The sequence below is a fragment of the Cyrtonyx montezumae genome, unplaced genomic scaffold, assembly GCF_038088225.1.
Source record: "Cyrtonyx montezumae isolate F1298 unplaced genomic scaffold, pur_monq_1.0 scaffold_10, whole genome shotgun sequence".
NCBI classification, from domain to species: domain Eukaryota; kingdom Metazoa; phylum Chordata; class Aves; order Galliformes; family Odontophoridae; genus Cyrtonyx; species Cyrtonyx montezumae.
The window spans coordinates 49,254,421-49,281,598 of NW_027071826.1; the positions used below are offsets into that span (position 1 = coordinate 49,254,421).

The 27,178-nt window shown below is 39.0% G+C and overlaps 2 protein-coding genes across 3 annotated transcripts; both read right to left on the bottom strand.

Moving 5' to 3' along the window:
- Nucleotides 1-4,160: 4,160 nt before the first annotated feature.
- RNF141 (ring finger protein 141) lies at nucleotides 4,161-14,437 on the bottom strand. 2 transcript variants are annotated; one of them, XM_065755307.1, is made up of 6 exons: nucleotides 14,425-14,437; nucleotides 13,402-13,601; nucleotides 11,897-12,005; nucleotides 11,142-11,323; nucleotides 8,387-8,494; nucleotides 4,161-6,899 (listed from the first exon to the last, which is right to left on the bottom strand). In XM_065755307.1, the coding sequence occupies exons 2-6, from the start codon at nucleotides 13,581-13,583 to the stop codon at nucleotides 6,749-6,751; spliced, it is 732 nt and encodes a 243-aa protein (XP_065611379.1). In that variant the 5' UTR covers nucleotides 13,584-13,601; nucleotides 14,425-14,437; the 3' UTR covers nucleotides 4,161-6,748. The 2 variants fall into 2 exon arrangements, with proteins under 2 accessions (XP_065611379.1, XP_065611378.1); XM_065755306.1 differs by lacking the exon at nucleotides 14,425-14,437 and having other exon boundaries at nucleotides 13,402-13,685.
- A 1,935-nt stretch (nucleotides 14,438-16,372) lies between these two features.
- On the bottom strand, nucleotides 16,373-26,347 carry LYVE1 (lymphatic vessel endothelial hyaluronan receptor 1). The gene is made up of 6 exons (XM_065755308.1): nucleotides 26,037-26,347; nucleotides 21,123-21,282; nucleotides 20,879-21,018; nucleotides 18,186-18,464; nucleotides 17,458-17,536; nucleotides 16,373-16,780 (listed from the first exon to the last, which is right to left on the bottom strand). The coding sequence occupies exons 1-6, from the start codon at nucleotides 26,116-26,118 to the stop codon at nucleotides 16,594-16,596; spliced, it is 927 nt and encodes a 308-aa protein (XP_065611380.1). The 5' UTR covers nucleotides 26,119-26,347; the 3' UTR covers nucleotides 16,373-16,593.
- Between the last annotated feature and the right edge of the window lie 831 nt (nucleotides 26,348-27,178).

Genomic DNA, 27,178 nt, shown 5'->3' on the forward strand with positions numbered 1-27,178 from the left:
AAAGGTTTTTAATCTTAGTATACAGAAATCATGGTGTCAGAATCATCACTATTGTACGTTGCAGTAGCAAGTGTCATTACATTATGAAAGCTCTGCGTTGTATGTTAAGAACATGTTTGTTATGGCTTTTTAATCAGAGTATGTTGGTACACCAGTTGAAATTATCTGCATAAGTTTCCAAATAATTCTGGTTGTGTGTAAAGAGAATTTTTTTACTTGAACAAAGGAAGTGTTCTTATGAATCGGAAGTAGAAACTCCAGACCTGGGTTCTAGTCCTACTTCTGATGACTTTTTACTAATTTGTGTTAGTTTGTATTTTAGTCAATTACAGAGATGAATGATTAATCTCAAACTGTCTATTTATACAGAAGCTAGCCCACTTGAAATAGGTGACTTTTAATCATTTTACGTTAAAGCTTTTTATTTATGATGGAGCAGATAGTAAAATATAACTACTGTAGAATTTATCACTTTACATCTTTTTTTTTTTTTCCAATTTGAATACCCTTCTTAAGACAAAGTATTACTTCACTCAGAAAGGAGTAAAGGTAATAAATATCACACGACAGTATGTTCATATTCTAAGTAGCTTCATGCAAGAAAAAAAAGAGTTGAAGGCTTATGGGCAAGCAGAGCATGCCAATGTCTGTAAGTCCAAAATTAAACTAGTTCATCTGAAGTCCTACAGTCCCTAAGATAAGATGGTGAGCCTACACTAAGAGCCCTGCAGAGAGGTTAGGAATCTTAGAACAGAATAAATGCAGAATTAAAGCATTAAAAAATAAATAAATAACAAATGCTGCCCAATGGTGGTTGCACGAAAACGTTGAAGTGAAGGAAGGAAGAATTCCCTATTATGATTACAGCTGTGCCCCACAAGAGCCCCATAAGAAATGAACCTGAAAGAAGACCTTAGGAAGTAGCCTGGAAGTAAGGCTTCTAAAGGGAGCCCTGGAGCACAGGAACAGAATTCTGGCCATCCAGGGATTTGCAGTATTCACAAGGCTAGAAAAGGAATTCTGATTGAAAACAAGGTTGCAGACAGGTGGTGGGAGACTTGCTTTTAGTTCTTCAGCCATCTAGTTTAATGTCTGCAGTGTTCAACCAGTGCCATTTTTGGTATCTCCAGTGCAGTCAGAAATCCTGCAAACCAGTGCTGTGCTGCTCTGCTGTGAAACAGAGTTAGGTTCTAAGGTCACAGTCAGCAACAGCTATTGGCCTCACTGTTAGAGATTGTAGCAGCTCACATAATGCATTATCAGGATCTGAGAGTGTAATTTGCTGCCATTCTTCTGTAATTTTTGGCCTGAAAACAGTAGTTCCAACCTTCTGACTATGTAAAATGGAGAAATGTTCTCTTCCCCAGTACAACTTCCTAATAGATTTATATAAACAATGTTATTTACCTCAGAACCTCTGTCCATGTCTGAGTAAGTAACATGCTTTTGAGAGTTTGAATTATTTTTCATCTCATCATCATCGCTTTACTTGGGCTGTTTCACCTGAGGATTGCCATTAGTGTGTCTCGTTTGTCATTTCTATTTCCCAGGGTTTTTTTGGCATTACACCAAACTCCTGTATGTTTAATACCTTTTCCACTTCCCTCACCTCAAGCACATCAAGTTCTAACATGTTGGTTGCTCTCTCAAAAACCAGAAACAACAACAACAAAAAAAAACCCAACTCCCAAAACCAAAATAAAGCAAAACCAAAATTAACAAAACAGAACAATTTAAATCTTTGTTGTTAAAAGAAGGTAATCTGGCTTTTAAGGATAGTAACACTACCAGACAAGTGACCATTAGCACAGATTCTCCTTTCAGTGCATCTCTGGTTACTGCTTTTAACAGCACATTGAGCAAAGTGTTATATTTAGGGAAACAGAGCCATATCCTTCCAAGCTTCCATTGCTACATGTCCTTTTTGGTCATCTTTTAATGACACAAATGTTAGTGATTCTCAGGGTCAGTTCTGGAACTTGAGCTTTTTGCAGTTTTGTTCTAAGGACTGTTTTGAACAACCACGCGGTCTTAGGAGATGCACAGAAGGTCAGATCCAGTGTTGAAGTGTTACTGTCAGCTGAATTAACTGTTGGATGCGCATGCTCGAGTGAAAGAGTGGCAAATGGCTGTTTTTTATTCCCCAGACCATGTTAAGATCTGACTGGGTTACACCACACTTTGTTTTGCTTAAGTAGAAAAAAGAAGGGGACTAGAAGAGCATTGCTGAAGGTGGTGATTCAGCAGTGGTGGGGAGGAATGCTTCAGAATGGCTATTTCCTCATCATTTCACCACTGTGAATATTCAGATGTTATTCATGACTTCCTCCAGTCTAGTAGCTCAGAGCATTTTACACGTTCACCTGAAATGGTTAATTATGCTTTCATGATATATAAAACGTTATCGATTGGAACATTGCCAGCGCTGCTCTTCCATTCTCTTACAGTACTGTAGTGAACTGAAGGTACTTTGCTACTGGGTGACACAGGCTGTTCTTCGCACCGGAGCTGTCTTACCTCCTCATATATGTCACTGTTCTTTACTCGTGGCTAAACCTTTCTATTCTGGCTGTCTAGTTAACATATCAATCTGAAAAAAGGTGGAGAGAGATGTTTGTAAAAAATGCTTTTTCCTTCTGTGCCTAGGTTAAATGATGTTCATCTTTGGCTCTTGTGGAAGCATAAAACATTACACAAATAAATAATAAAGAATACGTTAGGATTTTTGTGTGTGCATGTGTCTCAATAAAACTGCAGCTGCTCTAAAGTCTCTGCGTTTAAATAAAACCAGAAAACTGTGCAATAATTGTCGCCATTACAGAAGATCAAATCAAAATTAAGGATTAATACAGCAGACCAACTGAAAAAACATCGGAGACAGAGGAAAATAAGCATTAGTAAAGAAAGAAAGTGAAAAGTTTTGCCAACTTCAACCAGCAACTGCTGCAACACTGGCTGATCTTGGAGCCTCACCTTGATGTTAAACTTGGAGTCCAAAGACTTAAATCTGGGAGCAGGAAAGCAGTTCCGGCACCGCAACAGAAACCATTTCAGCAGTACACAGAACAGCTTTACCTGATGAAACGTAGCACTGTATGGGGACTGCTGAGCCGCAGCCTGAACCACTGTTGAGCACCTGCAGAAAAGACCCTGTCAGCCCTGGGAGCACAGTGAAGGCAATTCACACGTGTGACAGGAAGGGCTGGAGCCAGGCTGCATCCCTCAGACCTCACTTAAGGGCAGACTGCCAAAGAGGAAAGTTCTCTTGGCAGACATTCCTCCTCTTGGGGCTCTTGCCCTGCGAGCCCAGATCCTTTTGGTAACATTTCTTTCTTTTGTGCTGGTCCCTTTGCCTTTACAAGTGCTAATCTAGGAAGCTTATTATCAGTGACAAATTGAAATAAATAGCTGACATTAATATAAACATTTTGTTGTAGTAAAGATGACTCTGGAGGAGAAGCGTTTAACACAAATTACTTTCGTCAGTAGAAAATAAAGAATTCAACGTGTGTCTCTGTACAAATGACTAATTCCTCCAGTACACCTACCTCTTGGTGTCTCTGTCAACTGCTAAGCCCTGACACTTTTAACTTCCTGATCTGTTACTGAATTTCTTATTTGGCTTCCAAAGATGATAAATCTAGTAACCAGGCAGAGGAAACATTTACATTAATGATGCACTTCAATTCTTATGGAAGAACAAAACAACAAAGACAAATGGGAAAAATACGGTAAACATTTTCCAACAAAAGCATTTTTAAGTCCTGAAGTATCAGAAACACAATAGAATAACTTGTACGAAAAGTACATGATAGTACCCTGAAAAAAAAACCATCTTCCCCCAAAATCTCTCAGTGTTGTCCTTTCAAGAAGTGCAGGTTTGCTTGTCTCCACCACTACTGCAGAATGTTCCAAGTTATTTATTTAGAGAAAAAAAAAATGTTTTGAGAAAAAGGAAGAGAAAAATCAGTGTGTCTTTATGCTGAGATATATTTAAGCTGCCTTACTAATATCACACCTTTAAGTTGAATAACTTCAGACAAGCGGTGGTATTTAACCATAACATTTGCATGAAGGAACAGCACTAAGATTATACTTCAGTTTCCAGACCTCTGTGGTATTAAAGCTAAGAGCTCCCTCAAGCTCGAAAGACTATGGGGTTTCTTTCAAAGTAACTTTATTGCACAATTCATACACCGATTTTAATATACTGAAACATCCTTAGCTATTAATACAATCTACAATGCTTAAATTACAATTTCACTTTGAATCTGTAAGAAATCTTCACTTTAGTATAAGAAATGTCAGTTCTAATGTCCCCCCCCCCACTGAAAGTTATTCATAGTGATTCCCGTTTTGAGGTCTAGCTCCTGGAACCCTTTGCCATGCCCTCTCCGCTGGGACTCCTTTCCCAAAATTGTTTGTCAAAAGTGTTTGTAGTACTTCAGACTAGGGAACACCACCTGTACCAAGTTACTAAGTGTTCAGTGTTACTGTATCTACTGCCCCATATAACATACAGTACATTTTACAAGGCACACGTTACCTACATCACAACCATGTGACTTATAAGCAACTTAATTAAAAAAGCTGTACAGAATACAAAGTTTACTTTTCACTATTTACTTTTTGCATCACTTTATATTGTATTTTCAAGTGTCATTATGCTACAATTACTCTGTTTGCATTCATTACAAAATTACAGTTTAATAAGTTCATGTAAGTTGTCAGCAGAAAGTTAACCTATAAAACTTCAGAAGTCTTTCAAAAGACTTGAAAAATAAAGTTAGCTCCAAGCAGATTTAGAGGCTTTCTCTGTTCCAGCAATATAAAAAACAGTTTAAAAATTCAAATGTTATTTTAAAGTTCTGAATAGGGATTAATGCAAGCTCAAAAAGCAAACTGGAACCAAACTGGTGTGTGATAGGAATATCTGCAAATACTGTAGTGGAAAACCTCTGACCGTTATTGATTTTCAGCCCAACCAAGCAGTCCATATGCTTTCTGAAGAATACCTCACTGACATCGTAAGACCAACAAAGGGAAAAAATAACTCTAAGCTATATACATTCATAAACTAATTTTTAAACAGGTTAACAGAGATTTACATGTTTTGCTGTCTTGGGTTTTAGATGATACACACACTAAGAGTACTTTGCTGATCTGTCTGAATGTCGTATCATAAATTTGATAACTGTGTCACAATCCAAGCTCAAATGGGTACCATGTGCTGTAAACAGGAAATAAAATAGAGGAGTTCCCAAGTTTTGGTCGCTGATGGAATTGAATTATTTTGTAGCAGCCAATTAAAAAAAAACCAACTAAATATGCACATCTATGTGTGCACATGCCTTTTAGCTGAGAACTATTCCCTGACAAAAGGCCTTAGCCTTATAGCATCTTCACATTTAAGCAAGTATTGCAATTAAAGATCCAGTCTTAAAGTAAGCAACGTTTATGCTGATATGCCCTAAAATGATACACTGGAGTACTTCTCACCCAGCACCCTCAAGATGAAAGAGTGGTCTTTGTTAATATCAAAAATAAGTATATTCATTCTCTACTATAGTGTTTGGTTTCCACATTATGGAAGCCAAAAGGCTTCTGAACAGTAATGATGACAGTTTGTTCTAGAGCATCTAAACTCAGCTCTTTCAAGATTCAGCTCTGCTAGATAAATATATTGCTGCGCTCTAGTTCGATGTCCCTTCTCATATGCATAACTCGATTTAAGTCATGTAATGTTAACATAACTATTACCCAAGTGGAAGATTCTCTCTGCTACATAAGAGCATATTGCACTTGTAGATAAATAGCACAGCACGTTAGATTATCACCTTGCATTCCTTAATATTTCCCACTTCATTGCTCTGAAACCTCACAGGAAGCAAATAAAATCACAGCACCAGACTAAACTATAACTTAACTCCTAATTTGAATAAAGTCACTCCTTCCAGATATGCCTAACGTTTAAAAATAATTCCAGCTGTTCCTGATAAAAAAAAAACAAAACATAGAAATAAAGTGATTTACTTTTTTAGGATTGTCTGTGAAACTGTTTAATGTTTCCAAGCTAATGAGACCATGCTAAACATTGAAAAAGAGATTACCTAGTCAGAATAAAGCAAAATGCACAGGTACATTTACACAGACAGCTACAACCTCCAGAATAGATTCTAAATAATTAATACTAAAACTGGTAGCAGATCAAACTGAAAGTGGTATCTGTAAACACTAAAAGATGTAGTAGTTGGCAACTGAGGAATAGGTAGTGCACTGTCTTCAAGTTTCAGCAGAAATATTTCAAACGAGTAATAACTGGTCCTAACTCATCTTTATTCATATTTGTCATGACTCTAAAAGGGTCTGCCTTTAAGGAGAAGTCCTGTGAAGTCAATCCATCTGGTATGGTGCATCTTTTGCAGCCGTATACCGTGATGTTCAAACAGCAGTTAGCAGCTGTAGCTGTGCTATTATAAATAGCTTCATGTAGTAGTCAAAATGTTGAGATCAGAAGTTATTGTTAAAAGAACCTTTGTAAATATGTAAGGATTTCACTGAAAGTACACATTAGGACTGCAAACACATACACTGGCTCGTATAGCACATGGCTTACAAGTGTAATGTAGATTCACAGTAGCCAAGAAGACTTAAGACAGACTATGGATGAACGACAAGAAGAAAAACCAGATGTTCATGACAACAAAAGCGTTGAGTGCTTTTACTATAACCAGCTTGCTGGTCAGTGTCAGGGTCTGAGAGGCTGGCCCACCTCATCTACCATGTTAAGGATGTAAGTAGCGATATCATCCTCTGTAGGTGCATCTGAAACCACCCAAGAATCACCTGCTCCAGTTACTTGTCGACGGCAGACAGGACAGCTCCTGTGACGGTCACTCCTGTCAGAAAGCCAGAGAAATGAGTATTTTTCATTTATGATCTTTTTCTGGCAAAAAAAAAAACCCACTTAAATGAACAGCAATAGCAAATCAAAACAAACCAAACCAACCCTGTGAGAACTTCAATCATCATGTCAACTGGACGAGACCTTCGGTATCCTACTGTTTCAAAACTTTCTTATGAGGATGACTGGCCAACAATTCTGAATGCAGTTCTAGTTTTTCAGTAATAAATTTGGTGTCTTGTTCTTTAGTTACTCAGGAACAAGTATGCTCAGATTAAACGGAATATATCTAGCCACCTGCCAGAAGGTTTAGAATGAAAACCAGAGTCTATATTGACTTTAGATATTTAGCTGAGGTATGACAGAAACCAGTCCCCATAAGCTTCCTCTGTGAAGAGAAAGAGGAACCCTTTTCCTGGATCACTCAGCTCACTGAAGTTTAGAACTGGCCCTTCAGAGTGACCACCTTCCCCTGCTCACTCAGGTGTCTGAAGCAAGTACACCGCTATGCTGGAAGAATCTGCTACTTGCCCAAGTTAAGAAGAGACGAATGTCATAAACTGCATACTAGAAAGGAACAGTATAACTGGAACTTAGTTCAGCTGATGCTTCAGTCAGAGTAGAATATGATCTACTCTCTGCAAAGATAGTTAAACTAAGCCTTGCAATGCTGAGAGGTTTTAAAGCATTTTCCTAGAAAAGACAGATGACTGACTATTCCCAGATCCACTCATCTTTGCTGTTTTTCTTACGTGAGTATGGTATTACAAAAGTAATTTAGTTGATATGCCTTTGAGAAAGCCACAAAACACAGTTCTTGTGTGTTACATGACTTCAGTGTAAAACCATTTGTACTGACTCATAGAAAAGTCTAACCAAGCAATGCACACCCAATGCTAGACTGCCAGAACACTACCAAACCCCTGTAGGTCTTCTGTGCAGCCAGTGGAGAGAGCTGCTCTCCTACAGAAAGCAACTGCTGTTTTCCAACTGATGTCAGACAGAGGCAGAAGCTGAAAAGCTGTCTGTCTGAGGAATGAAGCTGAGCATATATATACATCATAAGAGATGTTATACATGAATTTCAAGCTGCTACTATTAAGAAATATTCTCCTAGAGAAACTCTGATACACTTAAGTTAGCAGACTGTGTACTTGTTTCAAATGAAAGCAGAACATAAGGAAAAGAATCCCTTTGACAGGTACTCTCCAGTAATTAGACAGTCTAGTCTAACTTGCTCTCATATTTGCATACTAACTACTCATTTTTCTTCTCCAAAAAGCAGCATTTGGAGACGCTGTGAAGCGGAACAGGCCAGTATCAGCACATGCCCTGCTTCCTTTAGTTTCCAAGCAAGATTGCAATGATTTGTAATTCAACATTAAATTATACGCCAACTAAGGAATCTGTCTGAGCAATCTGAATGAAGGCTGATCAACACTGCATACTATGAAATAATAAATAACCTTTGATGTGTATTACCATTTATCAATGCAACTCTGGCAGAAACTGTGAGCACACGGCAAGATCAAATCAACACGTCCGTCCATGCAGATGCAACATTCGTCTTCATCTGTCGGCTGTTTAAGCCTGCAGAAGAGAAGCAGTATTTTCTATCAGGCCACAGGTAAGTTCCATGTTTATGCCCTAGTAATAATAATTACATTTTGCATCAAAGGTACTGGTGGACAGAATACAACGCCTGTACTTATCCTCAAGGATAGCTTAATTTTCTGGATGGAGCAGCTATGCCATCCCAGCCTATGTCAGCAGCCATAGCCTCAAGCTACCAGCAAAGAACAGCAATTCTTTTGGACTGTGAATAGTTGGAATATGCTGTTTGGTTTTGTTTTTTTTTTTGCCATCTTGTACTTTTGGTGTAGCAAATTCTTTTCCATTTCAACACAGGAACTGAAGTTGTAACTGTTATAAAGCACAGGACTGAGCCAAAGAACAGAAACACTGTTTACATTAAAGGCAGGACAAGACAAGAATCTGTCTTCCTTTCACAGACTGTGAGGCTGAAGTATTTCAGAATGAGCTTTGTCAGATTTCTGTGTACTGGCTTATATCCTAGAATGTGTGACTAAAGTATACATCCTAAGAGGATTTACCACTATAATGCATGTTCACTAATTTCACATCCCATCAAAATGCCAAGAGAAAACCTGCTCGTTGGATAGAAAATAGTTTTAGCTTGCAATATACTCCCTGTGATTGTTCCCTCAGATTAAGACTCTCTCCTAAGTTGGTTTTCCAGTTAAGCTTCCAGGTGCTCTTGGGACAGAAATGAATTCAAAACTTAAATCCCTCACTGGGACAGACATTTCCATTTTATCATCTGCAAGTTTTTCAAATAACAGATACCTGTATCTCAGGTTCTTAATGCTAGCATCTTGAGAATTGGCATCAACAAGACTTCAAGGGTAAGAGGATTATACTGTGTTTCAGCAGTGGCGACAGCGATGGAAAAGACAAGCCATGTTCCAGATGGCCATGCACAGCTGTCATACCACAAAATGAAGAGTGCCTCAATCAGCTTATCAGTGCAAATCAGGTAATGGTGGTGACTGTGCTGAAAATTACTGTTGTGTAGCTGAGAACGTGCTCTGTCACAGAGTGTTATTGTGCTCTTCATAGTTTCTAAGGAAATAAATACGAGGCATTAGTTTCTGAGCAACCAATGTGTAAGAGTGACAAAGTAAATAAATGCTTGCCTCTTCATTATCGGAAGGCATAAAGCAGTTATGGATATTTTGGAATAGGAAGTGGATGTTCTGCAGAAATAATGTATTATTCCAATGGAAGAAGCTAAGATAAAGAAGAAGAGTGAAACAATATTTGCTATATTTGGTCAGTGACAGCCAGTTCTTGTAGAGCTGAAGAATGTCTAAAGATTAACAGTTTAGGCAAACTGGATGATATCACAGAAAAACAGACAGCCTAGGTGTAACATACTTGGTGTCTTAGCCTGTATTTTTCTGGATGACTTCAAAAGCTCAGATAAAATAAAACTGAAATACCAGCTCACTAAATTCCAGCATACTGCTATCATGTTAGGAAAGTAAGTTCAATTTTTCAGTATTACTACTAAAAAAAAAGAAGATTGCAAACATCTTCTCCATCCTAAAGTCTGAAAATGAAACTAACCCAGGAAACCTTGTATCTATTCACTGACTTCAGTAAAACAGAATTTGTTTTGCATGACCATCCGGTTTGTTGTAATGGTTTGTTTTAAGTAAAGGACTATTTCTAGATATACACATAAACCAAAACCATTCCTATTTGAGAAAAAGCAGAAAAATATGCTTTCCTTAACATGCCCAAAAAATTGCTACCTGACTCCAGCATTTTATTACCTCAGTACAGCTAATAATTAAAGATCATATGTTCCCAAACAAGAGCAATGGGAAATTAAACAAAAAGAGCATGGTCTGCAGTCCCCTGACTGAAAAAAAACCAACAGTGGGCTCTATGTATTTAATGAGAACAACTCTGACTCTTCCCAATCTAACAGTTGGCATAAGACACTCTAAGAAGAGTTAACAATCTCAGCAACTCCACCTTACTTAGGAATGAGTTAGAATGCTGAATTAATTCACAAAGTTAAAAGTAAGGCATTGTCAGTTGCAACAGTTCCACACAGGGAAAGGGTGAGAAGCTTCATGCTGTTCAATTCAGCTTGAGCTGAAGTTATTGCAGGTGTTGACCTCAGTCTCTCACTTTTCCTCTAGTTAACAAAGCAGGATGTCAACATGTGTGAGACAGTTCAGATTTTTCCAGTCTTGCAAGTTAAATAATTACTACAGTTGATGAGTTTCTAGTGGCAACAGATGGGAACTTTCACATGCCAAAATGTAAAAAAGGAAGAGAAAGTTTAAGTGGAACAATAACAAAATCTGTTTAAACAAACACTGTCAAAACCTCTAGATTTGTAGCTGCAGCTGATTCCATTTTTCTTCTGTTTCCTTATTCAGGAGGTTCAACATACACCGTGCTTATTATTAACACCGACCACTAAAAAGATTGTTCTGCAAGCTACGGTACAGCAGTGCCAGCAGAATTTCAATAGAGTACACCATAGTTCTCTTGGTACAAGAGATGTGCTTTTAGTGTGAGACAGTCTGCAACTGCCAGGCATTTGCAGTTTTGATCACTGAGGGTTTTTATTTCAGGTTTTACACACATCTTCCACAATATTTATGCTGTAATTGTGGTCAGAAGTATATCAACGTACCTCCCCATCCATAAGCTGGCCTGACATGATGACACAGGTGCCAAACTCTCGGCAGCTTCTTCAGAAGTACCACTTTGTGCAAGAATCCCTGCTGCTTGACTGGTGATGTCTTTATAAAGTTGAACAAACTGATACAAGTTCAAGACTCTCGAAGCTTCCACGATGCCACTTGTTTTATTTATCTTAAGAAATGAGAATTGTTTACAGTTACACATCAGATTTTTATTAGGAACTGCTCAAAATTCTTTTTCTGCACTGTAGTTCTCATGAGAGTAAATATTTAAACTTTAAATTATAGATTAGTTCTGTAAGGAGTCAAGATACTTACAGTTACACTAGCTCAACTGACACTGTTTGAAATTTCTTGCTAACTTCATCCATTATGGAACCAAATGTGTTCTACTCCTTGATTTCCATGTATCATAGACCACTTTGAGGTAGAAGATAATCTTTAAAGATCATCCAATCCATCATCACTGGACTCATCTCACAACTCAAATGAATTTATAATGAACAGGCTGTAAGTGCACCATAGAAGGATAACACTCCTTTAAACACAGTCATGAAAACATTTCTGTTAACCTGCTCTTCATAGAAATGTAGGTTTTAGACTCAATTTATTGCAAATAATATTCTTGAATACATTGCCAGTCTCAAAGTATATTAAAAGAATTCTAACAGGTGTTGGATTTTACCAATCCTCAAACACCCACATACAACCCCTGCAGCCCAGTTAAAATCATCCGTAATCTTACTTTAGTACAGATTATCCGAACGATCACCTTCCAGAAAGCAGAAGAATCAGAACCAGGCTGCACTTCAAACAACAGATGTTTCTCTTGCCCAGAAGCCAACTTCGCAGTACTGAAACAAAGAATCATCAATCTAACGTCATGTCCTAGATCTGCACAGATCAGTAACCTCACTCACTACAGTATCACTTACTGTTTACCTATGTACTTTCTATCCTTGAAGGCACTGTATCAATCCTGCCTGGAGACACGAAATTTCTAGCCACCTTAGCATGTCATTCAACACAAAGTACATCATTCATTTGACTTTAAATTACACAGTAAATCTCACAAAATGCAAGCATCCTCAACAGATCTTTTAATTCAAATATACTTTAATTGTCTGTTGTAGTAATCACACAGTCTTGTAGTCCAAGCTAAAAAAAAATGATATCCTTAAAATTTCTGTAAAAGAAACATGCAATTATCGTCGTATGCAGACAAGGTGATCTTTTGTTAGCATATGTTAATAATGAAGTAGTGAGCTTCAGATGACCTTGACTTTTGGAACACAGACACAGTGCTCTATTCCATAAGAATGAGAACAAAGTGCAGCACTTTCAGGCTGAAACAGTGTCAAGAAATAAAAAACTCGAACAAGAATGGTATTTTGGAGTCAATTACACTGAAACACACTTGAATTTTCTGATGAAACATAAGGAAACATTCTTCAAAATCGATCTACCCAGAAGACAGCTATCTATTCTTGAAGATACAAAAGTCATTCCAGAATGACACTGCATAAGACAACTTCTAAACTGAATACAAACTCCCATTATATTAAACAGCAAACTCTACCAAAACCTACATACTACAAAATCCCTTTTCAGCACATACTTCTTCAACTCAGCTCATTTTATACTATAAATACTGAGCGAGTGAAAACAACAACTCTGCTTTTCTGTTCTTTACACTGGCAACATATTAGTGAAACAAAAGGCACGCTACAAAACCAAGTGTTACTTCTGCAGCCTTTGGGACTATTTTGGTCACTGGTTTCAAAGAGCATAAGGCACATCTCATCTTTAAAGAGGAAATGTGTCAAGAGATGTGGGAGAAATGCTCGCAAACAGTTCTGTCTGCAGTTGTGCCTTCCCAGTGTTGCTGCACTGGCTCTTTACAGGGCTCATATTGCTCCTCACTACTACAAATGATGAGCAGAGAGGAAGCAGCATGGCATCTTTAGTTGATGGAGGGGAGGGTGGGGATGCATGGGTGTCAGAAAGACATGCTAAGTGTTTACCTCTTGGGATCTTCTAAGAGAGAAGCAACGCTGGCTGGAGGAAAAGCGACTTTAAGGAGGAGAAATGACTTGGGCTAAGTGCAACTACAACCTTCATGAAAGCTCTAAGATCCAAAGTAAATAACTGAAAACCAGTTGGCTGGTTCTGGGTTAGCCAGCACAGAGGAATATAGTGCATGCTAGTTCTCTGTAAACCATGTAAAAAAGGAAACAAATTAACACTTACACATCATTAAGTTCAGCTACTCTCCCCAGAAACTCTTCATAGGTTAGGAAACCACTTTCTTGAACCAAAGAAGCATGCTTTGCTACTTTTTCTGGCAACTTGTTCATTACGGTTTGTGTCTGGCTTGAAATCTGTTGACCCATAGTGAAGTTCTTCAACTCAGTTCCAGGGAAAGTTCTCATTCACTGGTAAAGTGTCTGCTGAAAAGATTTTGGAGGGTTACATTTGAGCGCGCTATGGCTGGCTGCTCACTTCTTTTTTGTGTGTAAGAGTTTAACTACCAGCTAACTCGACTGCTCTATGGTGACACAATTTAACCACATGGGAAACCAAGCCTAACAGTGGGACTGAGGCACGGCATTACAACTTCAAAAATATTTCTTCTCACAAAGCGTTCCTTGTATTCAGCAGACATCATTTACACACAGACTTTTTCAGTGGCTCCAACACACTGATATAAATACGTGCAATGAAAATCTCGTGATTTTGATGGCAATTTTTGGTTTTACTATTAAAAAAAATAAATAAAGCGCTGGTGAAAAAAGACTCCTCTTGCGGAGGCGTTACCGCTCCAACCTCTCCCGTTTCGCCCTACTTCACGGTCCCACGACCCCACAGCTTTTCCCCTGCTGCCCTCGGAAGGCTCCCTACGCCTTCAGGCTCTGGAGAGCTCTCCTTCGGCCGCTTGTTCCACCTCACAACATGACGTGGGACTAACGCTGAGGTTTCAGGTCTCGAGAGGACTTCCCCAGCCGCAGGGCTGCAGCGGCACGGTGACAGCAGCGTGAAGCCGCCGTCCGTACCGACCCCGCGGACCCCACACGAGAGGCGCCGCAGAGGGGCGGCACTTCCTCGGGACAGCGGCCGCGCTCGCGCCAGGCCGCGCGCACCGACCCGCCCGTATCGCTCCGGGCGCTCGCTTGGGGCGGCGAGGCCCGGCCGCTCGCGGCGCCCACCCCGACGGCTCCCCGCTCCCGCACGCCCCCTCTCCCTCCTCCTCCGGGCCACGGACGGCGGCCTCACCGCAGCGGCCCGGGATGCCGCCCGACGGCACCGCGGCGGGGCCGCACCCCGCGCCCGGCACTCGGCGCATGCGCGGCAGCTCCCGGCGCGGCTCTGTGACGCCACGCAGCCGTCGGAGGGAGCACGCGCTTCCCACGCCGCGGCGGCCCGCTGGGCTCCGGGCACGGCCTGGGCTGGGAACCCGCGGCGCTTCGTGCCGAGCGAGAGCGGCCCCGCGGCACGAGGTCAGCCGACATCTGTGGCCGTGCGGGAAGCGGCGCGGGGCCGCTGCCAGCTGGCGGAACCACCTGCACCGGGTGAGCGCTGCCGGCCCCGCGCTGCTGCGGCTGCTTGACCTCTTGTCTGCAAGTTAAATACAAGTTTGCCGTTTGCTTTGCGGTGGTACGTGCATGCAGTGCTATTGAAGCACAGTGCTGATCCATACGAGAGCGAGCGTTCATTCAGGCAATATCAAATCCTGCCGCGCTGCAGGAGGGCTGTAAACCAGCACCCAGAGAGTGAAGCAACCCTTGCGCATGGCCAGGCATCAGTGCGCAGGTCAGGATGAACACTGGGAGCTTTAAAGGCAAAAGAGATGCTTATGCAGTACAGCAGTATCTTACTCTATTGACAAAAGTAGATTTAAAACAAAAATAACAACAAAAAAAAATAATTAACACTTGCTGACGAGGAAAAGAGAAGCCGATGACTTCTAACCTCTACCAACTGGAAAGATACTAAAGGGCAACTTAAATGTGCAAGCAGGGACACATTGCATTGCTGCAGCAGGAGGCAAGGAGAGAAACTGCTTAATTGAGAGCAGAGGGCTGTTTCCCTATTGCAAATATTTTTTTTTTCCACTGAAATCATGTGGATGGCCATTTTAAATTAGCTGTTTGTAGGGCTGTGCAGAATCACCGTTCTGCAGAAGTGGCAGGTTGTGTATCAATGCAGCCCAGACTCCTGGAGCCATAAAATGTCTCTACCCTATCACAAACTAAATATGAACAACAGGTGACTTCTAAGTAGGCTATTAGCAATACCCTGCAATTCTATCTAGTGGAATGCATAACAACTGGGCAATGTTAGATTTCTGAGGATCAAATACATGAAAGGTCATAGCCAGATATTCTACACTGTAGAAAGCAGCATCTACATGTACATGAGCAGTTCTATTGCTATTCTATTTAAGGCTTTTTCAAGCTACTTGATCTAAAAAGAAACCTTTTTTTTTTTTTTTTGCCATAACTACTACTTTTCAAATATAAAAGTTACCTAAAACATGCAATCAGTAAAATATTTAGTAAATTGCTACTGGCTTTATTTTCCATTCATATATACTAACTACTTCTGTAGCACTGAGGTTATATGAGATCATTCTCCTATAAGACAGTTTTCATGAGAATAAATGTTGTAGACAAACATCTTCCACCTTGCTTTTTTTATGAAGTACTCTAAGTGCCTTGTAACATTTGAAGCCTTTATTTGGAAGGCCACACTTACATATACACGAAGACCTTAAATGTAACTATACTGTGGTACAGTTCAAAATTCATTTCCCCATCAAATATCTGATGCAAAAGAACGATACAGGTTTTAATAAATAAAACAGTAAATTATATGATGAAGATACCTACAAAAGTTATTCAAGGACGCTGATGAAGATCAGGATCTTTGTACCCTTCTTTTGGTATTTGGATGACAGTGGGTTAATGTTGATTTTTTCCTTGTAAACAGACTTGCTCTGTTTGTAAACAGGCTTTTGAAAACCAGTGTGTAACTACTTAATGGAAATAAACCTACTTGATGATGAGCTATGCTATTGTTTTGTTTTAGACATTAAGTTAGCAGAGATTATCCATAGAGATACAGAGGAATTTTTCATCACATATCGATCTCAATTTCATGCAAATGGTCACACTGCATGTCATTAACAACAAATTATACTTTAGTTCTTTATTAAAAAAAATGAGCTGCAATATGGATGTTTTATTTATTTCAAGTAAATAAGATACTATATTCTTTTGCAAGAGCATTTATAGCTGAAGATGCAGTTACTTAAAAAGAGAACTAACTCATATTCATGAGTATTTACAGTCATCCACGTTTAAAGGCATTGCTAAGTTGCGTGCTTTGTTTTATATATTTCTAAAAGGACTGTGTATTCCTGCTCTTAAACTTCTGCTGACCTTAAACTTCCACTTCTAGGCATTTTACTGTGGTTTCAGGCTTGGCTTTGTCCTCTTCTACCTTTTTTCCATTGTTCTTTGCTTCCTTCTCAAGTGTTTTGTCATTTGACACAGCCTCTTTAAGAGCCGTAGTTTCAACCACATCTTTTTTCTGTTTCTTGTTTGCAAATGGGAAGTGTTTCTTGTACCTTAAAAAAAAAAAAGAAAGGACATTAAAGCCAAAACACTGATGTTCGTTTTGTGTTGTATTTGTTGAGTGATACTACCAAATTATCTAGAACTTGCTTTCTCTGCTATATTCAAGGCAAAAGTCCTATGGAGAATAGGAGAATAGCAGGAAGTGGGACCACTGTACTTTTAAAAGTGATGTGCCTTTTAAAGAAATATTTTCTGCTTCATTTTTGCTTTATATAGACTGTGTATGTTCAGGTTTTGTGGTACATAATGACAACGCAAGCTGGGCTAGAATGTTAGAAATGCATACAACTTTTTGATATCTAATGATCCTTTGTGTTCAAGTCCTGTAATAAATGACTCAAAGAAGATAAACAATATTTTTTTCTGAAGAAGTATAAATGTTGTTTCAGTCACTGGAATGAGCTGCCCAGGGAGGTGGCGGAGGAGTCACTGACCCTGGAGGCATTCAAGGAACTTGTAGACATTGTGTTGGGTGACATGGTTTAGTGATAGTTGGATGGTTGGTTTGGATGATCTCGTAGGTCTTTTCCAACCTTGGTGATTCTATGACTCTATGATTGATTGATCCCTTGAGTATGACATAGAAAGAAATAAAACAAAGCTGCATAAATAGGTCTTCCTATAAACAGTTGCACTCAGTCTAAGAGAAAAGAAAGAAAAACCTTACTTTTTGACATAGCAGACTGCTAGAAGAACTGAAATAATGAAGAAGACGACTGCCAGTACAAGGAGTGTAGTGGGGATACCTAGGGATAAAAGGAAGGTAAGCAGAAAGCTTTTATATATCGTTAATTAGGACTTTCTAAAGGCTTATGAACGTAAATCCAGATTCTTCTAAAAACAGCCTGGAGTCAGAGCTCTGTGCACAGACATACAGAAGAATAGAACTACCAGGAGTCTCAAAATGTTAGTTACTTCTGCTCATTGTTTCAAGAGACTAAAAAATGGTTTTTAGGCATTCTGTGATAGATGTTTGTCACGTTGGTCTAATATGCTCTTCAGATTTTTTTTAACGACCTGCTGAGAAAATGTTTTTGTGATTCACTATCCATCCACTTAATATGTTTTCCCATATATTTAGTCTACTTCCAGCTTCTGTTCATTAGGATTAGTTTTTCACACCTTGTATCTGGAAAACAAATTACTATTCCACTTACAACTTCCTTGGCTTCTTTTATTTTTAACATCTGGCTGAGTTTTCAGTTATTCTGAGCACACGGTGCTATGCTAGGACTTTCTCAGAAGTGTATTTACCTCAGATCACGTTAACTACAATTAATTTCCACCATTTCATACTTAAATATTACAAAAAACAAATCAACCAGCAGTAAGCAGTTATATTACTAACATCTATGTAAGTAACGAGCTGTACTGGTTAAGGAACACAGTCTTTACCTCCAAAGACAACAGCATCATTCCTAAATGCAGCAGGGTAAGTGTAGTATTCCTCTGGTATTTTTGTAGTAGTCCCCTCTGTTGGTAATATAGTTTCAGTTATACATATAATCCGAAATCTCATGTTTTTCAGGGTTTGTTCTGGTTCAGTTGTGGCGGGCACTGCTGTGGTGTTCCCAGTCAAATCTGAACTTGAGTATGCAGTTAAGTCTGTTGGTGCACTTGATGATGGTAGTACAGTTGTAGTTGGATCTGGTTTACATGAATTAATTTGAACATCTGTAGTAGGGAAAGGAAATACTTAAGAGTTATGCAGATTTATAGAAATTGTTGTCCAGCCATCCCCTTCAGGAGAATATGTGCTTGTTCAAAAAAGCATCATTCAAATCAGGCATGCTTTTACCAAGCATGCAGCTAAAACCATTGCTGGGCACTTTTAACCATTATTTATGTAATGAAACACTTTCAATGAGATGCTTATTTTATAATTGCACACCAGTGATGATTCCTTCTGAAGAGTACTTATAGTAATTATCCATATTAAAAAATAAATAAATAACTCCACCTGCTGCACAGCAGAGGATCTGGTTAAGCACAGATCCAAGCTTCAAAGTATTCCCATTGTATAATGTCCTGTGAAATAAATGCTATAATTTATACTTTCAAAACATACACATGCACTGTTGACACTTTTGACAGTAATCTGATTTCCTAGGAGCAAAAAGTAGCCCTTAAGACTTTCAGGTAAATCAGGCATCAGAGCAAAATGAAAAATGTTATCTACTAAAACAAAAAACCAAACACCAGGCATATTTTGAGATTAAGTTCATTTAAATGACTTGAACATTGTCTACATAGAAATGCAGATGTCAGTGCACTTCTACATCTACATGTAGAGTCTGACTACTGAGCAGGCTTCTGTGAAAATTCTTCCAGTGAAGATCTGTATTCTGAAAAGCTGTAAAGATTTTGCTAAACAAGCAGATTACAACATAACTAACAGGGGAAACGACGTATGTACTGTTCTGCAAATGAATCCCCGTGGGAAGCCTGATGACGCCGTTACATTCACAGAACAGAAAGCTAAATGACAGAGGGTTTTCTCCACTACAGCTTTCAAATGACTTTTGGTGTTACAGTCACAAATGTTTTAGCTAAGAAATCTCAAAACATCAGGTGGCATTTTGACTAAATAAGATGAAGAAATGCAGAATCATCACAATGTTGAATAGTTTTCATTTTCTAACCTCTCAGTAAACTTTCTTTTTGAAATCACTTGCTACCTCCTTAACATTACCTGCCTACCCAAGATTTTTAATGCAAATGACAAGTACTTCATACAATCAAGTACCATACTGCATAGGAACAGAACGAATAGTACCAACAGGAGCAGCTTCTTTTAAAGCATGTTGCCCAAATACTAATTCACCTATGCACTCATCAGAAACAGCTGTGAACTGCAGAGAACAGCTATGTTAGCCCAATTAAATCATTTTTAACTTGTCATTTTAGATAAGACTACTTTTTATTGTGCTTTTTTTCTGCATTCCTTTCTTATTAGCATACAGATCCTTTGTAATCCAACAGTTTAAAACTGTTCTTCCTTGTTCTATCACTCCATTTTATTTGAAAGCCCCCTTTAAAAACTGAAAGGCTGCAACGAGGTCTCTCCAGAGACTTCTCCCTCAGTCTTTCTTCATAGAAGAGGTGCTCCAGCCCTCTGATCATCTTCATGGCCATCTCTGTACCCACACTCAAGAGCACTTGTCTTTCTTATACTGGGGGCCCCAGGCCTGGACACAGTACTCCACAAGGGCAGAGCAGAGTGGAGCAGTCATCTTCTCCCTGCTGCCACCCCTCTTGATGCAGCCCCAGATACTGTTGACATTCTGCTCTGCAAGTGCAAACTGCTGGCTCACGTTGAGCTTTTCAGCCATCAGAACCACAAGGTCATACTCTGCTTTCAATGAGTTCTTCTCCTCATCTGTACACATATCTGGGATTGCCCTGACCTAAGTGCAGCACTGTGCACTTGGTCTTGTTGAACCTCATTCAGATCCCATGGGCTCACTTTCCAAGCCTGTTCCAGTCTCTTTGGCATCCTTTTCTTCTGTAGTATCAGCTGCATCGCTCAGTTTGGTGTCATCTGCAAACTTGCTGAAGGTGCACTCAATTCCACTGTCAAGGTCACAGGTAAAAACATTAAAGAGCACCAGTCTCAAGACAGACTCCTGGGGGCACAGTCTGTATTCTTATCATTGTATTGGCGTATCTGGCAAAACCATCTTTCTCCTTGTCTTTCCAACCCTCATCTTCCCTGACCTTTTTTGAATTTTGTATGTAAACCCTTGACCTTGCTATCTGAAACTCACTGGTGAGGTCAAAGCACTGATTAGAAATAATTTGACCATATACAAGATCAATGATTTACTGGGATAGTTACATAATAGTCATGAGGATGGAACAGTAAGAACTTCCATGGCAGCACTAACATTATTTTGCATTAATGGAATGGAATTTCTGTATTGCTTAGAAATATGTTTTTGTTGTTGTTTCTTTTAACCTTACAGAGCTAAATAAAGCTTGACAACAAAAGAGTCACCATACGATAATCTTTTACTTATTATGATATTTTTCATGCAGATATTAAAAGAAAAAAACCCACAAGAAATGTAGTTGACAAGCTTACATACCTGAAGAATTGAAGCAGTATACTGTAAATTTAGAAGCTTGATTAGCACGCCAATTCACTAGTCCAACATTACCCTGACCACATTTCTTGTTAGATGTTATACGAGGAATGGCAACCAATCCATCTTTTATCCATCCAGAGCTACAATAAAGGCATAAGTCTTTTTAATATCAGATTTGTCCCCAGCTTCACATTAGATAAAGGGGTCTACTGAAGGTAAAGAGAAACTAATGTCTGTTGTATACCTGCATGTTTCAAAGCCATGTTTCAAAGCCTTCTCAACCTGTTCTTTACTTGCCAGTTGTAGATTCAACCGATTGCACACGTTACTTGCTTCTGAAAAGTTCACTTTCTCCTCATGATAAAGTCCTACACCTGTGATCCTGCAAGGTGAAAGCACGGAACCTGTAACATAGACATAGATATTCAAAGTTAATATTGGAATACTAACAATTACCCTCCACGTGAAATTTAAGATCACGTTCAACATCACGTTCAAACAAATTGCACATTCTAAAAAGATTTTAGCTTAAGGATATCAAAAAACTGACTTCTAGAAAAATAAAAAACACAATAAAACATTTTCTCAAAATTAATAGTCTAGAACTTCAAAAGTTTTGTCAGTCGTTAAATTAAATGGTTGGCAATCCCAGTTGGCATTTGAGTATTTGCCTGATGAGTTTCAGGAGTTTTTCCTTTCTTAAAAAAAAAAAAAAAGAAAAAGATAGAACTAACAGTTGCACTAATGCACTGAACTGCATTATGACCCTTCTTAACAGAAAGATTTTGTAATAGTTTCTTGGTTCTCTTGAACTTCTGTTTCAGAGGCAGATGCTGTTGGCATGGAAGTACAAGGTGGACCTTCCCACCCCTGTCCTGTTACATGTTGTTGATGTGTGGCAGAGGGGCACTCTGACAAAATGATATCTGGTGTGGAAGTGCTGATGAAGCAAAAGTGTGTCACTGAATTTTTCCGTACAAAAAACTGCACCAATTGACATTCATCAGTGTTTGGTGGATGCTTATGGAAAGCAAACAGTGCATGTGAGCACACTGGTGTATTAGGTGTCTCTATCAAATAGTGTTACTGTGCTCTTTGTGTCATAGTTTTCATGGAAATAAATAGGATGCATTACTTTTGGATCAACCTACATCGTTTGGTATGATTTTTTCTTTTCTTTTCTTTTTTTTTTTCTTCCAAGTACCATCAAGTATAGAATTTGCTAAGCATTAGGCAGGAAGCAGGTGCTAGGAAAAGAGAAGATAGGGGAATTTATGTCACTTTTCCCAAATTCCTCAACAGTAGGCAGTTTATCCAGCATTTTTATAAGGTCACAACTGCCACATTATCCGTGACAGCTACCTCAGGGCAGACATAGGTTAGGTCTGATTACACCCGCCCTACTTCTTTTAGCCTGTATTAAGGATTTAAGACAGAACTCGGGATTCTACACAGATAAGGGAAAAGATAATACTCTTCTATCTAGGTATTTCCCAGAAACATAGCAGAAAAAAACAATTTCCTGTTTTAATATCTTTTTTTTTCTTGATTTGCATATACTAATTGCCATATAAAATGAAAAGGGGTGGCCTGTAAGAAGTAATTTCAAAATAACTATGCATTTCTGAGGAAGAAAATTCCCATACCTTGTCAAAATGAAGTCAAGAGAAAACACAGCAAAATGCAAATGGATTAACACTGGACACACTTTTTTTTCCCCCCTTGGTATTGGTTTAAGCTTGCAACAATTATGAGATTTTATTCTGAACATTTCTTCTAACCAGCTCCCATAGGTGTTACTTCCATGCTGGATATTCTTTTACAGGCTCTGCATGCCTACCAGGTACATATAGTAATGAAAACTTCATCAGATCAATGCATCAGTCAATAAGCAGTCCATACTCAAGGAAAGAATGAAACAACATCAGCTGATTCATCATTATCATTTCTTAGCAGCAGAGATTAAATGGAATTTTGAGACTGAAATGACAGAACTAGCACCATGAGAAGGGGTTAAGATGATGTCTGAACTTGTGTGGAAGGTATAAACAAAAGCAGGATTTCCACTCTTGCTTCCTCTGAGTGGGGTGTGGTTCAAAACATCTTCTGGTAAAAGATGCATCTCTGCTGTCTTTATGTTTAGTTTAATGGGATTTAAAGGTTGTGTAGAGCGATCATTGAAGTTGATGGATTTATCTCAGCATCTGCAGAGTTGCGGCCTCCCATGAGCACAGACCCAGTCACGCAGCAGGTGAATCAGTGAACTCGAACATTCCCCATAGCCAAATCATAGCTACATCCAGGCCTGGCCAATTACTCTGCATGAGAATTCAGAGATGTAAGACCTAGAAATTCACTGTTGCTCAGTGAAGATATGTCATCAGGTATCAAGGACCTCAAATCTGCCCAAGGAATCCCAGTGAGATGATGATTCATGGTGTTAAATTTCTCCTGTGTCACTGTCAAATATCTTCCTGTCCAGTCAGAATGTTTTCATGCATGTCCCTTTTTATGTCTTCATCTTGGTCAAGCTTCCTGGTATCAGACAGGGGCTCCAGTGTTAAGTTTCCTAGATTCTCTTTCACTAACAAGGAACTCTCCATCTTCTCGAGAACTTTCACATTTCCCTTCTTTCTCAGCTGCTGGAGCACCTTCCACAATTCTTCTTCCATAATTTTCAAGCCCCCATTCCTTCTCTAGGATTTATTCCTAGTTCCTTTCTTCCTTTACTACCTTTTATGCTCAGATTTCTCTCTTAATGTTAGTGCTTAATTCAATAACTAATTCCCTATTTTTAGATTTGAACTAATATAACTTTAAAAAATTGTAATGGTGAGAATGGAAGTTTCTCAATGATTAACTTCAGATTTCCAAAAAAGTTAAGCAACTGATTGAATGGAATTTCCAGGAACCTTAGAAATTTGTCTAGATAGCTGTACACTGCTATAGCCTTCAGTCATTTGATTACAAGACAAACATTTATAGCATGAGAATTGCTTGATAGACATAAAGCACAATAAATATATTAATTCAGTACCAGAAAGTTGAATCATAAGCATTAGCACAAATGATTATAAGAGGTAGGCCAAAGTTTTACCTTAGAATTTGCTAAGCATTTAGAACAGAAAAGTAAAAGGAATGGTTTGAAAAACGATTGGTTCCAATTTGCATTTAGATTTAAATCTTAGTTGGTTTTACAACATGAAAATTAAATCCAGAGTGATAGAAGTAACCTCTTCAAGATTTCACTGCTTCTTAAATCACCTCTAACTTCTCTACTGAAGAAAACTCAGTTTGTACAGGACAGACTAATCCTTTAAAAGCACTGGTTTTACAAGTTACTGTTTGAGCTTTGGTCTCTTTAGTCAATCTACTAATATCTGGACATTTGTCTCAGTGTTTGAGTCTTAAGAAATCTGTTTTAGTGAGAAGTGGGCAAAAACTGGACAGAAGAGTCTCACAGTAGGATAAACTTGCCACAGGACAGGAAGAAAATGATTTGTGTGGAACGTGGGCATTGACTAAACGTGCATCAGTTCTCTTCTTGCTTCTTTGGTGAAGCTGTTTCTCACTCTTTGCCTTTCCCCAAGAGAGCTCACTCTGATTTGTTAGGAAGAGTTTACTTGGGTTGCTGACATCAGGGAGCAAAGATAGTGAAGCTGCTCCACATTAAAAGCTGAGCAGGGAGCAGAGGGTGACTGCAGCACAGGCGCAACAGTGCCTCACAGCTAGGGCACAGTCCCACCACAGCCAGGCAGGGCCACCTTGTGACAGGTCTGTGGCATCCACTTTGCACTGGCAGAGTGCAAGACAAGGCGTCAGATACAAGAACCGTGAAGAAAGTCCATTTGGGAACAGAAGGAGAAATATACTACCTATAACATGTCTGAAGTCCGCCCCGGACAGAAGGCCAGCTGCAATGCACGATCCCATTGGTGAAGACCAGCCAGCAAGTCAGTAGAGGAGTAGACAAGCCTGGGCACAGGCATACAACATCACAACACCAAGGCGCATAGGAATCAACCCTGAGCTCAACTGGACTTCTTGGGCCAATGAGCAGAGAGTGCATAAGCAATTACCGTATGTGAAGCTTAGAGGGGAACTTAAAGGGCCCTGACAACCCTAACTAAGGCGTAGTCTTACGACTCAAGGTATCTCCCCAGCAAAAAAAAATATTCTATAGTTCTGATCTGTAGAAGACTCTACTGTTGTCAGTCAAGTGGAATTTCAACAGGACTTAAGCTGAGCATCTGATTCACCCAAGTCCAGGTTTCCTTCAGAAGCCTCACAGTACATAAGAAAATCAGTTCTCTGCAGCAGGGATGTAATATTCTTTTACATAGGAAGAGCAAGCACTTACTTATTGCAAACCATAGTGAAACGTCTGGAAACATTTTCTATCTATCAGACAGCGTAGCGACTACTGGCTTAGGAAGCCTGCAAGTTTCACTAACTTAAAGAAGAAAGGGGTATTACATGACTGATTCAAAAAATAGGAACAAAATTGCATTTGAGGAAAGTGAGTTATCTAAGAACTGGAGGATACAGTTGAAGTTGGCAGTTCCCTACACTAATTTTTCAAACTAATGGTTTATATAAAATAGGCAATTTGCACAGTATTAACCAGAGACAGGTGTTCCTGTCCTGGAGATGAACCACAAGATCTACATGCAAGTTTCCTTAAATTTTGAAAAAAGACCCAAACTAAATCAAAACAGATTATCAGGATATCACCAAATCAAAGCAAATAAGTGTGTCAGTGATAGTGTTTTGTCACAAAGAATTGGTTTCATTCGGATTTCGCTCTCTGAGGATTACACAGAACTATTTACTGTGGTATATTAAATGGCCTATTAAATAACAAAGTCACATTTCAATAGTTCTAAATTTAATTCTCAATCAATTATCAGTTCTGGAAAAAGCAATTCTGTAGCACTTAAACATCATTTGAGCTTATCAAATAATTAGACTAACAATGAAAGTCTTGCCTTATGCTATTTTTCATTGCAGTATCCTATGAAAAGCCTGTTGTTTCTTATGCTAGCAAACCCATTTACAAGCACCATCTTTCCCCCATTTTGTTTGCTAATCTACCTATTTTTTTTTCAAGTACTTTACTGTTCAACTACAATATTTTAAAAAGTGGAACTTTACATACCTGTTATAAAGTAATTTTGAGCCATGAATGTCATAACCCAGACTGATAACACCGCTGAGGTAACTCCAAAATAAGTTGCCATTGTCAAAAACTCAAAATTGAGAAATTTGAAGTGACTTGTCTTCTGTACTGAGAATAATTAAAATACTGGATACTGTCAGACCACCTCTGAGATCACTTTTCAGATGTCTTTTTGAAAGCTACTTCAGCTGTCACAGCACTTGCTTCATAGAAAGAGCAAATACGTTGCCCGTCCCACTCAAAGGCGAGGTCACTGACTGGAAATCCCTAATCACCCTTTAGGCTTTTTCATGCAGGGCTTGCTGGAAAATTTATCTACTGCTGACTCAGAAAACACAGCTGAGGAAGGGAGATAAGACTTAAACTGCTAAGTCAGTAAACAATCTGAAATAAATTTTTCAGTTGATGGTTTTCCCTGTTTTACTGTTTAACAATGCCTTACATTGTTCCTCTGGTAAATAAAAACAACTGTCTGTTAAATCACAGCAAGGCAGGCAGTGATACAGAGAAACAACATTGGGGCTTTAATTTTGGAATTAGAATGGCATCCATTCTCCACTGTACTATTTGTCTTGATGTAGTGCATTTATGTTCATCCTTAGCATTTCAGTTCCAGTGCAAAAACAGGTTCCATAGTAGGTAATTTGATACTTGCTTTTGAACAGATTTGTAGGTATGCTCCCATAAACAGGATTTCTTGTGAGACTATAAACAGTGATGGGAGCCAATCCCTTCACTGCTGTCTTTTGTGAGCTTTGGATTAACTGATACCACCAGACTGATTCAAGCTACAGATAATCCTGGCAACAATATCTTAAAAAAAAAAAAAAAAAACCTTCAGGAAGTCTTGCAGATGGCATAGGTCCCACCTCTTACATCAGTATATACCACAGTTATGAAGATACTACAGCACAGACATCTACAGGGCTAAGTGGCAGATGACTGCTGTGGTTAATGCAATTATGTCTCCACTACTAACACCACAGATGAAACTTTCAGCTGTGGTTTGGAACTGAATGTGGGTAAGTCTCAAGATCTTAAAACAAATTAATGCCTATTTACCACAGAACTGCAGGGGTTGGAAGGGACCTGTGGAGATCATCCAATACAACCTTCGTTGG